Source organism: Oreochromis niloticus, linkage group LG11, assembly GCF_001858045.2.
Source record: "Oreochromis niloticus isolate F11D_XX linkage group LG11, O_niloticus_UMD_NMBU, whole genome shotgun sequence".
NCBI classification, from domain to species: Eukaryota; Metazoa; Chordata; class Actinopteri; order Cichliformes; family Cichlidae; genus Oreochromis; species Oreochromis niloticus.
Window position 1 is genome coordinate 27,880,934 of NC_031976.2, and position 17,589 is coordinate 27,898,522.

The 17,589-nt window shown below is 40.1% G+C and overlaps 1 protein-coding gene and 1 long non-coding RNA gene across 3 annotated transcripts in view; both read right to left on the reverse strand.

Moving 5' to 3' along the window:
• The window catches only part of slc9a1a (solute carrier family 9 member A1a), a 30,767-nt gene extending 24,124 nt beyond the window's left edge, over window positions 1-6,643 (reverse strand). The window contains exon 1 of one of the 2 annotated variants that reach the window (XM_025911509.1): window positions 5,484-6,643. In XM_025911509.1, coding sequence (XP_025767294.1) covers window positions 5,484-5,766 — 283 coding nt within the window. In that variant the 5' untranslated portion in view covers window positions 5,767-6,643. The remainder of the gene's footprint in view (window positions 1-5,483) is intronic. The other variant, XM_005455318.4, reaches the window with a different exon arrangement.
• An 8,985-nt stretch (window positions 6,644-15,628) lies between these two features.
• Window positions 15,629-17,294, reverse strand: LOC102080362 (uncharacterized). The gene is made up of 2 exons (XR_266603.4): window positions 16,958-17,294; window positions 15,629-16,550 (listed from the first exon to the last, which is right to left on the reverse strand). It is a non-coding gene; the product is annotated as an uncharacterized LOC102080362 (long non-coding RNA).
• Window positions 17,295-17,589: the final 295 nt, after the last annotated feature.

The following is a 17,589-nucleotide window of genomic DNA, read 5'->3' on the forward strand; positions in this document are numbered from 1 at the left end:
GACAAAAGTTAGTCAATTTTGTCTGTTCTTCTGTAAAACGACCTAAGATTTATTTTTAGAATTAATATTTTGTTTCTAAGTGGAATTGACAATTTAGTGGTCTGTTTTGTTTGTTCTATTTTGAAACTTAAACGCTTTAGCGGCTGCCTTTTGTGTAGTTTGCAATATTTGCCTTTATTTATCTGAAACTGAAGTCTCATGTTCCTTAAGTACATCTACCCTGTTGAACTTATTATGGGAAATAAATATTTTAATTAAAACAAGCTGCTAATTATTTCACATTTTACTTGTGAGCAACGGCACATTTAAATCTTACAAATATAGTTATTTGGCTTATATCGTGATATATATCGTTATTGCCTGAAATGAAAAAACATATCGTGATATGAAAAAATCTTATATCGCCCAGCTCTAACGCTGATTGAATCTAGAATAAAACTAGGAAATTAAACAAGGAAAAGTTCAATCTCAAGGATATGAAATACCCCTGCAAAGCATTTCTAAACTGCTCTAATGACTGAGTGTTGCAAAGAAACACAAAGCCCTTTGATAAAATGTTGGGCAGTATGGTACTTGAGGAAAGGGCAAACAGGTCACAACTGTATGGTATAAATGTATTTCTGCTGGTGCACTGAGCAGAGGCAAACTTAATACTGGACCCAAGAATGAAACTCTAAATGTGCCATTATCATTCATGGGTGACTGTGGACATGGACATGTATGCCAGTATCATTACAGACCCTTCTAAATATAAAATTCTTAACACATGCCATATTGGGGGCTAAAGGTTAAGTTAAAGTAGACTGAACAACCCATCCTAAGCTAAGTGTTGACAGCACATTGTTAAATCTCTTAAGCACAACTCCAACTATGGCCTTCAGCAATCATCAAATGAAGGGCAATAACACAGAAGATAAGATAGAGAAAAGGAGGGAAGTGAACTTCAAAGAACACTGGCACAAGCTGGTACACAACTCTATCATGATTAAGACATGGGTATGTAGGAAATAAATGTCTGAAGGGCCATAGAGTCTGTAAGATAATAAAAGACTTTTTTCATGCCATGTTCTTAAAGTAGAAGATCAGGCAGTTTCTCATGGCTGCTTTTCAATAAGGGCAGCTGCTGTGTCCTTGCCCCGTTGCCTCCTGGGAGCCTTTATGCAACAAGGTTATTGAAAAATAGCAAAGGGTAACAGCTCTTTCAATTCTGGATGTGTACCCAGTGTCAGTACTGCCTAGTACGAACTACACTGTCATTCCCAAAGCCAGGAAGTGTGCCCTGTTGCCAGGTAACTTACTACAACCCACTGGCAACCAAATCAGCTGCATTAAGCAGCCACAAAAGATAGCAAACATATTGAAAGATTTTCTTTGTTTAAAATAGTGACATTCATCTGGTCCTCTTTGTAGTAATTGTGATACGGCAGGCAGCTTTCCAACACCATAACATTGGCGTTCACAGTGAGGCCAAGATTTGCATGTATTTTAGTGCAATGCACTAAAATAGGTGTAGTATAAAAGTTGTTGTGAGTTATTGTTCAGTGCAGACCATTGGGGTCAAGTTGCTTGTGGAACACAGCATTGTTTTTGAATTATTTATTACGGCCTTGTGGTGGTATAATTTAGTATGATCCCTGACGTCATATCTACACAAAACAACCGCAGGGGTTTCCTTGCAAGGATATGTTTCTGAGTTTTGTCTTCTACTATAACAAGTGAGTGGAGTACAACTTAGTAAGCATAACTAGTGTCAGTGAACACAGGTTATTAAACTACTAGATTGAGGTTTTAAACACTGAATGCAGTGAAAAAGAAAAGGATGAAAATTCGATCCTGTTGCCTGATTTGCCGTGACTTACTTTAAAATATTAGTAAAGCAAATTTCTGTCTATGGCTGTTTATTGCATTTATCTACCCATGAGGCAGTTTTCTAAATTAAACTGAGATATAGCTGATTATAAACCATTAAACTAGTTGGTCAATATGTCCAATTGCTTTAAAGGCTTTTTGCATGAACACACCTGGTATTTACTGTAAGCATTTTTAAGCAAAGACATTTATCTGTAAGTGTGGCAGTTCAGTACTTTTCTTTGTTAAACAATCTGGGCTTGGTTTTAATAAATAACACCATAAAGGTATGTGGAGTAGACTTTGTGACAGAGTGAGTCATTCTTTGCCAAGGGTTTGGTTTCAAATTCTGTATGTGAATATTTCCCACACAACCTAAGGCACATATCTATCCAGTGTTTGGCCAATCCTTGATTCTCGCAGTACAACTTGTTTAGTTCTACTGCAAAAATCAAGAATCATGTCTTAGGCCACACACTCTTTACAACTTGAATTACTTATAAGCCAGGCCTTGGTTGACTCTGGCAGGCTGCTTCAACAATATATAGTAGCTGAAAAAGAAAAAAAAAAAACTACAATGAGAGGGAAAAAAAAAAAATATTGTGAGCGTCATCTGGGGGATCATTTACTAAGCAAACAAATTAGCCTAACAGCCTCAGAATCTTGAATCAAGACACAGTTTCTAGTGATTACAAGTCACAAAAGGGAACAAGTCAAACCACAACGTTGCAATCCCTCAAGTTTAAAAACAGGAAGGAAACAAAGACGTCACCACAGACATGAAAACAGTTAAAAGTGTGAAAAGGTACCACAATGAAATGTAACACAATCAGCAATTTTATTAACTGCTAGAGTTCTGGGTTGAGTTTTGGCACTGATTATGTTCTACTTCTCATTGTTTAACAAGGCCATATTTTTTTAGTTAACATCAACAAAACCGTGCACTTATATACATGCCCACTCAATGTGGGATTTTCTGAGGGATGGAAATGCATGCATTCATTCACTTAAAGTTATAACCAGTTTCCATATTATGGCAAGGCCTGGCACACATTTAAGCCACAGTGATTCATAACCATAGCAAAAAACCCAAACAAACAAAAAAACCCTTTATGACATTACTCTTTAGTTTTGGACTCTGAATTCTGACGTCTCACTGTTAGCGTCTTGGCCACTGCAATGCTAGTGTTTTGAAACCAGAACTTACCATATTTGGAGAGAGGGTCGAGTGTTAAGTTATAAGCTAATGTTGTCTAACAAGCTGCCTCCAGAAACTGTAATGTCACAACACACAGACACAAATATCTGCTAATTTGCTAAGACACAGGCTAATAAAATACTAGTATTTAACTCTGGCTGAGGGAAAACAAACTTCCTGCCCTGTAACCCTAACAGCTATTTGTCTGATAAATCCATTTAAATGCTCTAAAGTGAACAAATAACACAAAAACTGAGGAAAGGCCCGGTTCACAGACTAAAATTAGATGAGGTGAGGCCTCCCAAACACCAATCGGCTACAGTTTTCTTTGTCAAGAAAACTGTCAGTCAAAGCGGTCAGACCCCTTTTTCCACTATGCAGACAACTTATAAAAAAGGAGAGGGAACTATCCATATAGGCCAAAACTGTTCTTTTTAGAGTTATTATTACTGTAAGGTTGAATATTTCAAAATAAGAGTTTGTGGAGATACACTTGCTTTATGAGCCAACCTTGAGGGACTGCTAGAAGAACTGCAATGTTTTGCAGCCACGGGGACTTGTTTTATTTTTTTTATTTTATGAGAGGAAATCTGTGTTGGTATTGTTTTACTCTTTTATCTATCACTACACTACAAAGCCTATATCACACAATCACAAATTTGCTGAAAACTAAGAAAAAAAAAAAAAGGCAATGGCCATTTCATGTTAGGATTTATTCCTTTTTTTTTCTTCCCTACAAGAAATAAATAAGGTTCAGGTTGCAATCTAATTTCTACTAAGTATCAAATTACACGAATGCTAAATGTGGAAAGAAATTCAGCTAAAGCATATTTTTCTTGCTGATTAAAAAAATTTTTTTTTTTTAAATGAATGCTTGCAAACACAGCCTTGCTCTTAACACAAAGACAACATGTTTTTATGAGAACTATATAGTGCACTTCCAGTGGAATTAGCTTTGGGGTCACAAGATAAGATATCATATTTGTGGTACAGTGTTTATGGCCTGATTACAGAGACAAAAATAGATGCCTTGTGAATATAAAGGCTTTGACTCTTAATCAGTGTTTATGGTAATGGCAGCTTGTCACTTAAATTGCATCCCCTGGTTCTGATTCATGTGAAAAGATTTTGGGGTGGCTATAATCAATTTATGTAAAGTACTCAGTTGAAAAAAAGGCAGAGAAAAGGCACCATGCACAGTCAAGGTTGCTTCAGAGACAAATGGTCTGTGAATATGCTTTTTAGCTTGTAAGATATAAATTCAGTGAACATGAATCAGAGACACGGCCGAGGCAGAGCAGGGTAGCAGCCACTTTGAATCGTTCAGACCCCATTTTCAGTAGTCAAGGGATAATCGGAGGCTTAAGGTCACCACTGTCCGCTGCTGCTGTCAGCCTACACATTCATCTAGTCTCATTTTTAAAATTTGCCTTTCTTCGACTTTCTGTACTTTCCTCATTCCTTCTGCTCACTTTCTGGTAATGCTCATCTATCATTTTTACTCTGTGTCCTTGAGCTGCATCCTAACAAGTAAGCTACCCAAGCCAGGTGGACCCTCTTCCTGTCCTCTCCCCTGAGATACTGGGCTTCTTGCCCAGACAGTGAGGCAGTATCCTCCCTGGCTACAGGCTGCTGCTCAGTCAGGCCCCTGATGTCACAGGCAAGTGACAAGCTGCTGGCTCTCATAATTTAAAAAAAAAAAAAGAAAAAAAAAGAGATGGCTCAGGACAATGCAGTGTTCTGTAGAAAGCAGAAAGCCAGGAGAAATTGATGGTAAAGACAGTATAAAGGAGAACACAAACAGTAAGGGGGAAAAAAAGCAAGCTGCTTCTGAAACATCGCTCAGGACAATACTGCAAGGTAGAGGTAGGGCTCCACTGTGCTGAAGACTAAATATCCAGACTGCTGTATCAGGTTGCTTAGTCATCATTGTAGCAGGGAGTGAATATAGCTCTTAAACATCTTCACCACATGACACTGGCAGATCTGATGAGTAATCTTCCTGAACAGCAATATTGATTTGCCCTCTCACAGACTGAGCTGAGCTATTTTGAGCAAACTAGTTAAGTCTGCATACCAGAGTCATTATTAATGCACAACACAAGTAGGATGGCCTAGGGGTCAGAGATGATGCTTTATGATTATGGTTGGTTTGCTTGACAACTTCCATTCCATATGATTTATCTGTGCGATCTACTATCTGATCACCAGGAAATCTGCACTTTAACTCAACTCTTTTGATTCAAATGTGCTGTCTATGAACTGTAATTCTGCATGTTTTTCATAATATAAATATTCACCTGAAAAACTGGCTGCAAATGGGACACCTAAGTTACCTGATGTCGGAGACACTTATAGAATTTGGGTAAATAAGTAACAGTAAATCAGGTATTTCCTGAAAAGGCTGCACTCATACGGACAGGTCAAATACACTCACCTAATTTCATCAAAGAGGCGAGCAGGACCCATAATGAGATTTCAAACGGGACCCGTACGTTTTCGTAGTTCAAGTCTAGCACAGGGAAAGCCTTTCCAGTGTTGTTGTGACTGCCATGGTCAGTCGCTTTGTGGCCGTCCGAGTGAGCCGTGGTAGGAGAATGCTGGTCGGAGCTGGCAAATGCGAGGGTAAACACGGAGCTCTCCAGAAACACTAAAACCATCACCAAGAACAGTCCACGAAGCCGGCCCGAAGACCCGTGTGACACAGTCCTGGAAGGCATTATTGCCGAAAAATAAAGGCGACCTTGAATGAAAATGAATACGAGTTTGTTTTTTGTTTTTAACAAGTCAGCTTGAAAAGCCGGGGAAGTTTAAGGAAGTTGTGCCAATGATCACTTCGTAGTGTCGCGTTAGTTAAAACTCCTCAACCGTAGAAGATTCTGACAGTCAGTCCGTCAAACTGACATTGAACCAAAGCGAAACCGAACCAGACCCCTCATTATGTCAGTTAACGTTAGCTAGCTAGACTTCTTCGCTTGTTGTAGCCAGGTAAACAGCCGCTTCCAGCACAGGCCGTTGTGGAAAGAAAGCAGGAAACGCCAAGATGCTGAAAGAGTGTCTTTTTTTTCTTTTACAACAGCCCAGTAACCTCAGTTGCTCTTCATAGCAGCGTTTCACAAGTTTGTCCGTTTCCTTGTCATTGACTATCAACGTCTTCTTCGGTGGAAGATGTCATCGTTGATGCTGGAGGTAAACGAGGCACAGCGGCATCCCTTCAGCGTCTCCTCTCTCCCCCTCCTACCTAAGACACTCGTCCGTGAGGCGGCCGAGCTCAGATACTGACCTTGAATAGAAGCTACACGGCAGCTGCCACATTATGTGTTCACCGTGTGCCCCGACTACACCAACTTTTTGATATTAACCTCCGTGTGTTCCGCATCTCCGCGGTATGTCCGGAGAGACTAGACCCTGTGCTGAGCTCAGACGTAGGATGCGGGGGGGGGGGATACTTGTGCGTATGCTCCCCCTCTGCCTCGTAGGCTTTTTCCCGGGGTATCAAACCAAGTGGCGACTTGACTTGTCTGCAGCTGTATTATAGCCTCATACAGCCTTCAAAAAGCACACCCTTTCGCGGAGCTTTAGTGGGTGGGATGAGGAGTAGAGTGAAAAGTGGGGTGGGGGTGGGGCGTCTGCGTATAGTGACACCTATAGGAAAGGAGGTTTAAGGTGTGGGATCTCCACAGCGTTTCTCCTCTGCACGCATGCTCTTGAATTATCTGTGTGGAGCCTGATATTGTTGGCATGTGGGTGCAGCAGGGAGGCCAAAGGTCAGGGTTAACTACAAACAAGAGTTCAGAAAGCATTGTTCATTAGGGATCCTTCAAATAAAACCATAGTGTGTTGTGCCTTTGCCTTAAGCCAAATTAAGTCTGGGGACACAATTTTAATTCTCAATTGAAGCATGGTGAGCAGTGATATTTATAATACATAATTAGTAATGTGATAGCTGCATAGTGAGGGATCAGTGGTCAATTTCAGCTGCCAGCTGCAGCCCACAGAGGTCTCAATATGCCATTCAAGGACACATATCTAGAGTGCATGCTTGCTATTGTGAGAGATGTAGTTGTAAAAAAAAAAAACTCTCTCTGTGGGAGTGGCTATGGAAGCTACTGGCTTTGCAAGTTACAAATAATGACTCAGCACTTTTCTAGTGATTTTCCAAACACACCTGTCAGATTTAGCAACATGTAATTTCCTGCTGCATCGCAACAGTTGCTTCTGTTTGAGTTTCAAACCCAGTCATGATCTGTGCTTAAAGGATACCCTGATGCAGTTGACACACGACCCTGAGTGCATAAAGAAAGCTAGAAGGTAGTTCATTTTTGTCAAATGGACGAATTACAAAAAAAAAGAACCAATCCATAAAATTTGCAGTAGATTGTTTGTTTTTTAAACTTATTTATTTCTTCACTTTTTTTCTATAGAGTCACAAAAGTTAAGTCACGCTAAAACAGGAAATGAAAAGCGACATGAGCTGATTGTAGATTTGCGCTCATGTAACTGGAGATTTAGATAAGAAACTTTCCAGTGAAAAGATGTTAATTTTCTATGTTCAACCTGGAAAACAAAAGTAAATTAGATCACGTCTAGTCTGTCAGAATGATTGTGCCATTAATAAGGTATGGTTACTGCTGATAACAGTGTACTGCATTACACCCACCACTTAAACTCTGTTTCAGTCAGATTTCAGGTGACAAAGCGTCTTTGTTGTTTGTCGCTTATTTCTTAATATCTTTATAACTCTTTATGACTATAAGGCGTTGGTTTTTGCAGCTCTTTGCTGTAGTTTCTATGGCGCTTCATGGTTTCCACCACACTTACATACATCAGGGGGACCACAGAACCTGCTTCTGCTTTACTGTGGCTAACAACCTTTGTGGTGGCAAAAGATTGCTGTGTGTTAACCACTGATTTCTTCTCTGGTACTAAAAGTATACATTATATACTATGTGTATGTAGTACTGATCTTTGGTATTAATATGCAAGTTTTAAACACGAAATATTTGGTTTTGTCCCAATAGGGGAAGCACAGATAATAAACACTAAATACTGATGACCAAAATTAATTAAGCACTGTTTGGTTTCAGTTTTCTGCTTACTTGGATTGGTGACTCACTCTCACACTGTCACAGCTTACTAATAAGCCACTAATAATATATCCACTTCTTTTCTTATTATGTTGTAGTGAATGACCGCTGTGAGGAAATGTTATTTTATTTGGAATTGACAAGCACATCCATTAGAGGATTTACTATACATGATGATTGTTTTGAATATAAATACTTTCATCACTCTTTCCGCTGCAAATGCAGCAAAGACTGTTTTGTATATTACGCAGTATGGAGCTGGATGTCTGTGTAGGTTCTCAGTCATCCATTCATGGTACTCCTAAGAGCTTGAAAAAAGAACATAGACTTTTTAAAGTTTTTGAAGACATCTCACTTCACCAGAAGTCCACAAAGATTCACAGAAAACTAGGGAGAAACAGGATGACATACCGAACATTTCCACTGGTTATGTAGCAGGTTTGTTTGAGAAACTCGGGAGAATTTTCTCCAACCATGACATCCCAGTGCACTTCAGACCCAGCCACGCCCTTAGACAAAAACATTTTGTCAACTCAAAGACAAAACTCCCAAATACAAGCTAAACAATGTAGTGTGTGCCATGCAGTGCAGTGACAAGTGCTTGGATCTCCACATAGCAGAATGCCACTCCAGCCACTCCACAAGTGCATGGACCAATAAGACAGATGGTTTGAGAGAGGAGTAAAAGAGGCCATCTATATCCACTGTGGATGACCATTGCTGAACAGAGGCGGTGGCTTACAACACCAGCTATTAGCCACCTGCATACAATGCAGTCCTGAGATTCCTTCCCAGGCGCTTCATACCTTGCCTCAGGTGACTCCAATCACGCACATGATATAGTGAGGCAAGGTCTTACTCCCCCCCAACCCCTGATGATTGTAACTGTCCACGCCTTTTTTCTCACCCTGACTCGTGATGACGCACATGATCAATAGTAGGTCAATGACCTCCTCCAAAGGGGAAAAAACTCACTGGGCACCATTTGTTTTTAGAATTGAAGAAGGCTCTCGGATGAGAGGTGAAACGTCTTCACAAATTTGTTTTTTTCATGCTCCTAAGACTATGAAACAGGATGTCAAATGAGAATAACTAGTAGTTTTCATTTTATTTACTTTTAGCATCTAAATTCATTACAGCAATTGTGCTGAGCCACAGATAGCGGGTGAGAGAGAAGCTGAATTTATTGATTTGCTAGTTGTATTTATAGTAATAGTTAGAACAAGCCTGAGGATTCACTAAATGCACTTTTACTATGTGGATTGTATTTTCAAATTTGTTTTCTATTCTAAAATTCAGATTTAGTCACTTTTAGAGAAGAGCAAAAGGAACAGAAACACACTGATTAATTCACAGCCCTTAAGTGTTTGTAAAATTAAAGACTGCAAATTAATCAGTGTGCTCCTTCCTCCTTTGTCTTCTGAAAGATTGCTGTCCTTGAGTTGAGAAGCAGCGAAGTTAGACACATTTAGTTGGAAGAAGTCTTGAAGCCTTGTTTTACTGGTACTACCCAATTCATTATACACTGTAATTTCTGACAACTTCTAATTGTTTAATAATTAAATTATTGCTATGAATGTGAATGTGTACGAACATCTGTACATCTTTACTGATGTAAACAGTAAGTAGTGTTGTTATTCTTGGTATTCAAAAGTCAGACTCTGCAACAGAACATGTATACCATACGAAGCATGACTTTCTGAAGCAACTTGTAAATTAACTCCCTACAAAAACAGCAGTGACCTTTTATAACCGGTCAAGGTTAGAACTCTTAAATTCATAACCTTTATCTGCCCTCTTTAGCTCTGTTGTGGTAAAGCTGGGTTGCCAAAAGCTTTGCTGTGTGAACCCACATTTCTACACCATGATTCCAAATGTCATCCAGCCCTTGGAGAAAATAATAGTGGGCAGGGTGCTGTGGTTAGCAGATATGAGGGAAATTACCCAGGAAGACGGCGCTAGCCACATGGCCAGCCTTTCGTACTGATGCTGAAACTAATTATAGCAAATAGATTATGTGCTTTAAGGCCACATCAACTGAAAGCCCTGGTGGTTCAGTGCTGTAGTTAAAGCCACTTTACACCATATAGCTGAAGCCAAAAATTCTAATATGATCAAAGATAAATTGTACTTGACTAAAATAAATCCTGTGCCTGAGGAAAAGGGAGCTGCATATTGAAAGCGTTTCATCTAAGATCAGGCAAAAACAATTTTATTGAACTCTACTGACCAAGCCTGCAGTCCAAAGCTTGTTTGCTTTTTCTTTTTGGTAGACCTTCTTTCATATACTTGTAGCTAAAGAAAGTACAGTCTCAATGATAGAAGTCAATTTTTCTTCTTCTGAACTGTGCAATTACACAATTTTCAATCGTAAAACTCTACCAGCTCACCCTGACACTAAAATGGTTTATGTATCTGCTTTGAAGTTTCTATTTTCTGCGTTTATCTGCATGGCGCTACTCACTCTGTTTTTACCCGCAAACCACTTAATGTGGAGCAAAACAAGTCAATTATTGCCAGGCAGCATTTGAACCTCCGAAAAAAAAAGCTGTAACTTTTACCATTTCCACTGGATTTAAAAACAAGGCAGTTGACAAGTTTAGTGGCTACTTTTTCGTTTGTTTGCATTCATTTGGGGAAAAAATGACTCCAGTATAAAACCCTGAAGCATGTACAGATTTGATCAGATATGCACAACACAAACAGGAAAAAATGGAATATTTAGGACCATAAATCCCTGTTTACATAAATATCTGCAGTTTACCAAAGGTCATATTGGGTTAGAAAATCACATAAGAAATTCAGAGAAGTTTGGCAGCAAATTACTGTCTTAATATTCTACTCAGAAGCTGTCTGCATCACTGCTGCTGTCCTGGCTTCGGGCTGACCACTAATAAAGTGGCTTTGCAGTACAGGCTAGCAGGATCCACTGCTGTCACCTTCAGGATTTGTAAGCTTCACCAGCGGCGACCTGGAATGAGACTTAGAAAAACAAATGGTGACATGATGCCACCTGGTATAAGCTGTGTAAATGATGACGAGCTCTGACAACATGTCTGCCAGCAGGGATAGTGGCAAAATATTTTGATGGCTTGAATCGCACTCTGTTAGGGAGAGGTAGTTATTTAAGGATTCTCTAGGCTAAGAGCCATTTCTGAGATTGAGCTGAAGCATGTGGATAATGTCCAGTTTCTCCCCACTCTCTCTCTTTGTCTGCTTCCTCTCCCTCCCAGAGTGTCCTTTGCTTTGAACCTTTCCCCCCATTTGCAGAAAATATTATTACTCTGGCTAATGCCAAATCATATCATGTATAATAAATATATAGTAGCTCTTGCGGGGCACCTGTGTCCTTGGGATATCATTTCTGACATCTTATATTAAGCCAACATTCTCATTATGGCCATGTGGTCATGGCATGCTATGGTTCAGACAGTGACAGTAATGTCTGTGTAATCTGGTGACTGATCAGAATCCACATGACCAGTATAACATAAATGGTTGAGGCAGATTACTGTAACTCACAGCCCGCACTGTTGGAACCAATCATTGTAAGATGACCAATAATTACTGTAGTACAAAGCATGGAGAAATATCACGTACAGCCAACCTGTGGTGATACTTATTTTAACAAAAAGTTTGGAGTAAAAGCAGTCCAACACTGTTGGAGAAAAGAGTAACAAAAAAGTCTAATTTGATCCTTTACTATCATTTTTAGCCTTCTAACTTAGCATGAAATAAAACACATAGTCTCCCTCCACAGTGGAAATCTTGTCAGCGTGGTTTACTGTGTTTTAGACATTGTTTTTTTTTTTAAATGATGATTTCTCTTATAACAGGAAAAGGTTCAGACTTATATGGCCCTATGTGAAAAAGTGGTCATGTCACTTAAACCCAATAACTGCTCGTGACACTCTTGGCAGCAAGAACTGCAATCACATGATGGCACCGAATCTTTCACATTGCTGTGGAGGACTTTTGACCCACTTTTCTTTGCAGAATTGTTTTCATTCAGCTAGATCAGGGGTGTCCAACTCCAGGCTTCGAGGGCCGGTGTCCTGCAAGTTTTAGATGTGTCCTTGATCCAACACTGCTGATTTAAATGGCTACATTACCTCCTCAAGATGTCTTGAAGTTCTCCAGAGGCCTGGTAATGAACTAATCATTTGATTCAGGTGTGTTGACCCAGGGTGATATCTAAAACCTGCAGGACACCGGCCCTCGAGGCCTGGAGTTGGACACCCCTGAGCTAGATTGTTGAGCATGAAAGGACTATCTAAGGCAGGGGTGGGCAATCTCAGTCCACGAGGGCTGGTGTCCCTGCAGGTTTTAGATGTGTCCTCGAACCAACACAGCTGATTTAAATGGCTAAATTAGCTCCTCAACATGTCCTGAAGTTCTCCAGAGGCCTGGTAACGAACTAATCATGTGATTCAGGTGTGTTGACCCAAGGTGAGATCTAAAACCTGCAGGGACACCGGCCCTGGTGGACTGAGATTGCCCACCTCTGATCTAAGGTCAGGCCAAAGCATCTCAATCTGATTTAAGTCCGGAGTTTGACAAGGCTACTTCAAAATTATCATTTTGGGGTTTTTTTTTTTTTTTTTTAGACAATCAGAGGTGGACCTGCTGATGTGTTTCAGAAAAATACCTTGCTATGTAACCCAAGTGCGGTTGAGCTTCAGGGTTGAACTGATGGCTGCCATCAGAGCTATGAATTCTGCTTTCTACCAGAAATAGTAGAAAGCAGAATTCATGGTTCTGTCGATTACAGCAAGTCATCCAGGTCCTGAAACAGCAAAGTATGATGTTTTACACCAGATAAATCAGGACTCAAACTTTGATCCCATCAGTCCACAGGATATTTTTCAAAAGTCTTTTGGCAAATGTGGTATGAGCCCTTGCGTTCTTTTTGGAGATCAGTGGTTTTCGCCTTGGGACTCTCCCATGGATGCCATTTTTGGGCATCCTCTGTCTTATTATTAAGTCATGAGCACTGACCTTAACTGAGGCAAGTGAGGCCTACAGTACTGTTGTTTTGGGTTCTTTTGTGACCTCCTGGATGAGTCATTACTGCACTCTTGGAGTAATTTTGGTCCACTCCTGGGGAGGTTTACCACTGCTCCAAGTTTTCTCCATTTGTGGATAATAGCTCTCACTGTGGTTTCAAAGATTTAGAAATGGCTTTGTAACCCTTTCCAGACTGACAGATGTCAGTGACTTTGTTTGTCAACTGTTTCCTGTGTTACTTTGTCAGACAGGTTCTGTTCACAGGATTTCTTCATTCAGCAGGTGTTGCAGTATTCAGGCCTCGGTGTGGCCTGTGAAACTGAACTCAGCTTTTCAAAAAAAATGCAGTTAAAAGCAGTAAATTCCTGATTTCAAAAGCTTTTTTCACATAAATTAAAACTACATATTGTATTTGCTTGGATTGTCTTTGTCTAAAATAAAACTAGTTGGATGAAATGCAACAATTACGCAAAAAATTAAGAAGTCAGGAAAGAAGCAAATACTTTGTCACACATCGAACGGTCAACTACATGACATGATAGAAACAGTTATCTTGGTGGCACATAATATATATCACAGTCGTATTACGTATACCAGTTAAGCTGGCTGTCATCTTACTTGTTATTCTCTGGGCTTCAGAGTTTCTCACACATCTCAAAGATAAAGAAATATATTATGAAACTGCCGGATTAAGAAAATGCAGTGTATGTGAATCTCTAGATTTCCAAGAGAACCAGCAGTACTGAGGATAATGGGTGTATTAGTGGGAGGTGCTGAGTAGCAAAAGCCCATGTATCAGGTGTGGTAGATGGTAGGGCTTTGTCTTGCTCAGTAATGCAGGCTAATTCGACACAGTCCTCCAAACTATACATGTGCAGTAAATATATCAGTAAGGTATATTTTAAGGTTTTGTCACTTCTGAGTAGTGATGTGAAAAGCAGGGCTTTGTAAAACACTTTTCAAGCATTTGTGCAGGAAAAGTTTAGAAACAGTCTGACATCCAACTGAACACAGTCCCGCCTACGGGCCTTTTTTGCTGCGTCACATCTTGATAATGACATTCTGTGAAACAGTGACGCAGACGAGCATTGCACAATTCTAAACAAGGCTGCTTATTATATATACCAGACTATCAATAATTATGGCTAATACGTGCTTTGGAGAAATCGTCATACAAACAAAGAAAGACAGTTTTGATTGTTGAAGCCAGCAAGCTGTGACTGTAGTAGACAGCAGTTCCGTGCAATGGACAACCAAGCAATTTATAAAGCAAACTAGATGAAGCAGAGGCTGCTGTGTTTATCGTGATAACTGCAGGGGTTTGCCCCCACCCCTGAAAAAAAAAGGCAAATCCATAGTTTGGGTGTGTTTGGTTGATTTTTAAACTTTCTGTGGATTTGTGTCAAAACAGCTTCAGTTCAGTAATTCAAAGAGAAATATTTTAAATAAATAAATGTGTTTTGCTTCTTTAAAAATTAACCAAAAGGTAACATTCATTAAGTTATCATAGGCTAATCCTGGCTATTTGGAACACCCATTTCACACTGACCAATACTCTTTAAATGTGAGTAAACGTCATGGTTCAGAGATTGCTTAAGGGAGGATGAAGAAATTTTCGTTAATGTTTTTACAACTTGTGCTGTGGCTGCCTTATCTTGTGACTTGGCCTTGATGTTTTATTCACTCTGTGTGAGGTTTTGATTACACTGAATCTGGGCCCTGAGGCCTGTACCATGAAGCAGGCTTTTGGCTAATCCAGGTAACTTCAGCGTTAACCCTGAATTTTCTGCACTGGCAAGTTTAGACCCTTATTGGGGGTGCTCTACCACCTCTAAATTTCACCTCAGCACCCCTAAAAAAGGATAGAGCAGGCTTTGCATGCTTCGCTGGCCATCTTTGTTGTTAATAAATCAGATTTGCATTGCTGCTGGAAAAAGGAGATGTAGAGACAATTGACACAAATCGGCAGTGCAGATTTAAAAGGAACTTTACGTTAAAGATTAACAAGAAAGACTGCAAACTGTTCGGATTACATTAAAACAGGGTAATTGCTGTGACTCAAAAAGTGTCTGCTTATTTGTTTACTGGATAGTGTCAAGGAAGTTAGCTAACGTAGGCTCGATTGCTAGAGATTAGCTAATTTGTTTAGTTTGTTAAAGTTTCTTATTTTGTTAAAGTTTCTTGTTCATTTACAAGCAGGAAGGAAACTCTGAGCTACGGTAATTCTTTCCCCCTCATTGTTAGTCATGTTGTTTTTATTTAAATGAAGAGGGGGAAAGCTAAATCCAGGTGAAAGCAGGGAGGTTACCTCATATTTCAATGTCAGCAGCCCATGTTATAAATTGATATGAGTCAATTTATGGCTTTTATTGGGTTGTAACATCTTTTTCCATGACAGCACAAAGAGGGAGAGGGAGAGAGAGCAGGATAAAGACAGCAAAGAGAAAGAGAGAGGAACAGGTAAGAGTGGAGATGTAGTCAGAGTCAAATCCATAGTAAAGCCAAGGCACCCTCTGTTTGCCCACATTCATGATGATGGATTCACATCACTAAGCAGCGTGTTATACCGTTACCAAATGTGGATTCTCCCCAACCTCTTAATAACAGGGTGGAGGGAGAGACAGGAGAGACATGGTGCCCAAGAGGAGGAGGAAAAACAATAACCGTTTAGCCAAAAAATAAAATAAAAATCACAGAAAATAAGTTTAGATGCTTTGATGCAGCACACTTTAAAACCTGTCAGTGGACGAGCCACGTATGATATTTTCATTGACATGAATGATAACATATTACAAGATTCACTTTGGATGGCTGCCACTACACTGAAGGCACAGAGCGCATATCTGTGGCCCATGGAGCCATGGTCGTTTATCTTTTTCTGCCTGACATACCACACCTCATCAATCAGTTAAATTAATATGACCTTGAAGTGTTGAGAAGCTAAAGTGATTTGCACGTCTGCTTTATTAAGCTATGGCGCAATAACGTTAAATGCGACGTGGCGGCTGCACATTAGAGCCCTAAAACTGCATTCACATTCACTTTTAACATCAAAGGTGAGCAACAGTAACCTAATAAAGCAGGCGTGGAAACTGCTTTAGTTTGTTACCTCGATAAGAGGTGAACCACCACTGTAGCGCACAAAACCAAGGGTTAACCCTGGCGTTACCGAAATATTTCGTCTTTTCCCTTGTCCAGGTATCTCAATTCGTATCTGTGCACATCGCTAAAGCGCTCTTTATGCTGAAAATAAGCTGCTCCGAAACAGGTTGTTTAGCCTGATCAACAAGTAGGAATGAATTCAGCGTTTTATGATCAATCGGTTCTCCGAAAACAGCGTCACCATTCCAGGAAGATCCCTCGGAGAGCTCCGTGTGCAGACAGCGACGTCAAAGTTTCCTCGTGTCTCCCTGACGATCAATAAGAAATAATTAGGGTCAGCTTTATTATTTGAGTTTTGTATTTTTTAGATTTATTTCTAAATTTCTAAAATCAGCCATTCGGCTGCAGGTGTTGGGGTAAGTGCATCCGCATAACGGAAAGATACCCGGGGCATGTTGAACAACGGGCCCTGCCCTGGAGCAGCAGGTTCACAGCTTAAGTTACCACGACGATGTTTCGCGGTTAGAAGTGAACTACCTTCATTGTTCATAAAACATACTACATCACGTGATCAAGGAGTTTCGACAGGTGGTTTACCTGCCGAAACTCCTCGATCACGTGTAAATTGGGCGTTTGGAACCACAGTCCGGAGGAGTGTTTCAAAACAGCAATTTGGAAGCTCGACACAGCATCGAGTGCCCCATCAATGAATTACCTCTTCAGCGTCCCATCAAGTTCGGCGAAGGCCTGGTAACAAGCCATGTATTTGGTTCAGGTGTGTCGGAACAGGGATGCATCTAAAAGCTGCAGGACAGTAGCTCTTGAGGACCGGAGTTTGACAACCCTGCACTAGAGGCCAACTTCAGCCTCTTCCCTCCAACATTACTTAACGGTTTAGCCTCTTCTGCTGCTCACTCGTTTCTCTTCTTTCAGTGATTACTACCAGTATGGAGAATATATTTCATCATACAGTTTTATCTAAAAATAAAAACCTGTTTTGACTCACTCTAATCACCTTCAAATGACACAGAAACCCAATGTCAGCATTTTCTGCAAAGTAGTGCATGTACAAGTGTCCGACTGAAGGTGGCGACATCATTCAAGGAATACAGATACAGCTTTCAGGTAAAACTGTTAGGATACATGTGCGTGAGCTTGAAAAATAATTGGGGAAATTGGAATAATGACGTTTCTGTAAGTTTAAACCAGTAAATAAGGGGTCTGTGAAGACAGATGTTCAGTACTGTACACAGTTGATGTATATATAATAGTGATGAAAAGCAATGAAAAAAATCTCTGAGCGAAGACATGCTTCAAACAAAGATGCACTTCAAATCTAACTGGTAT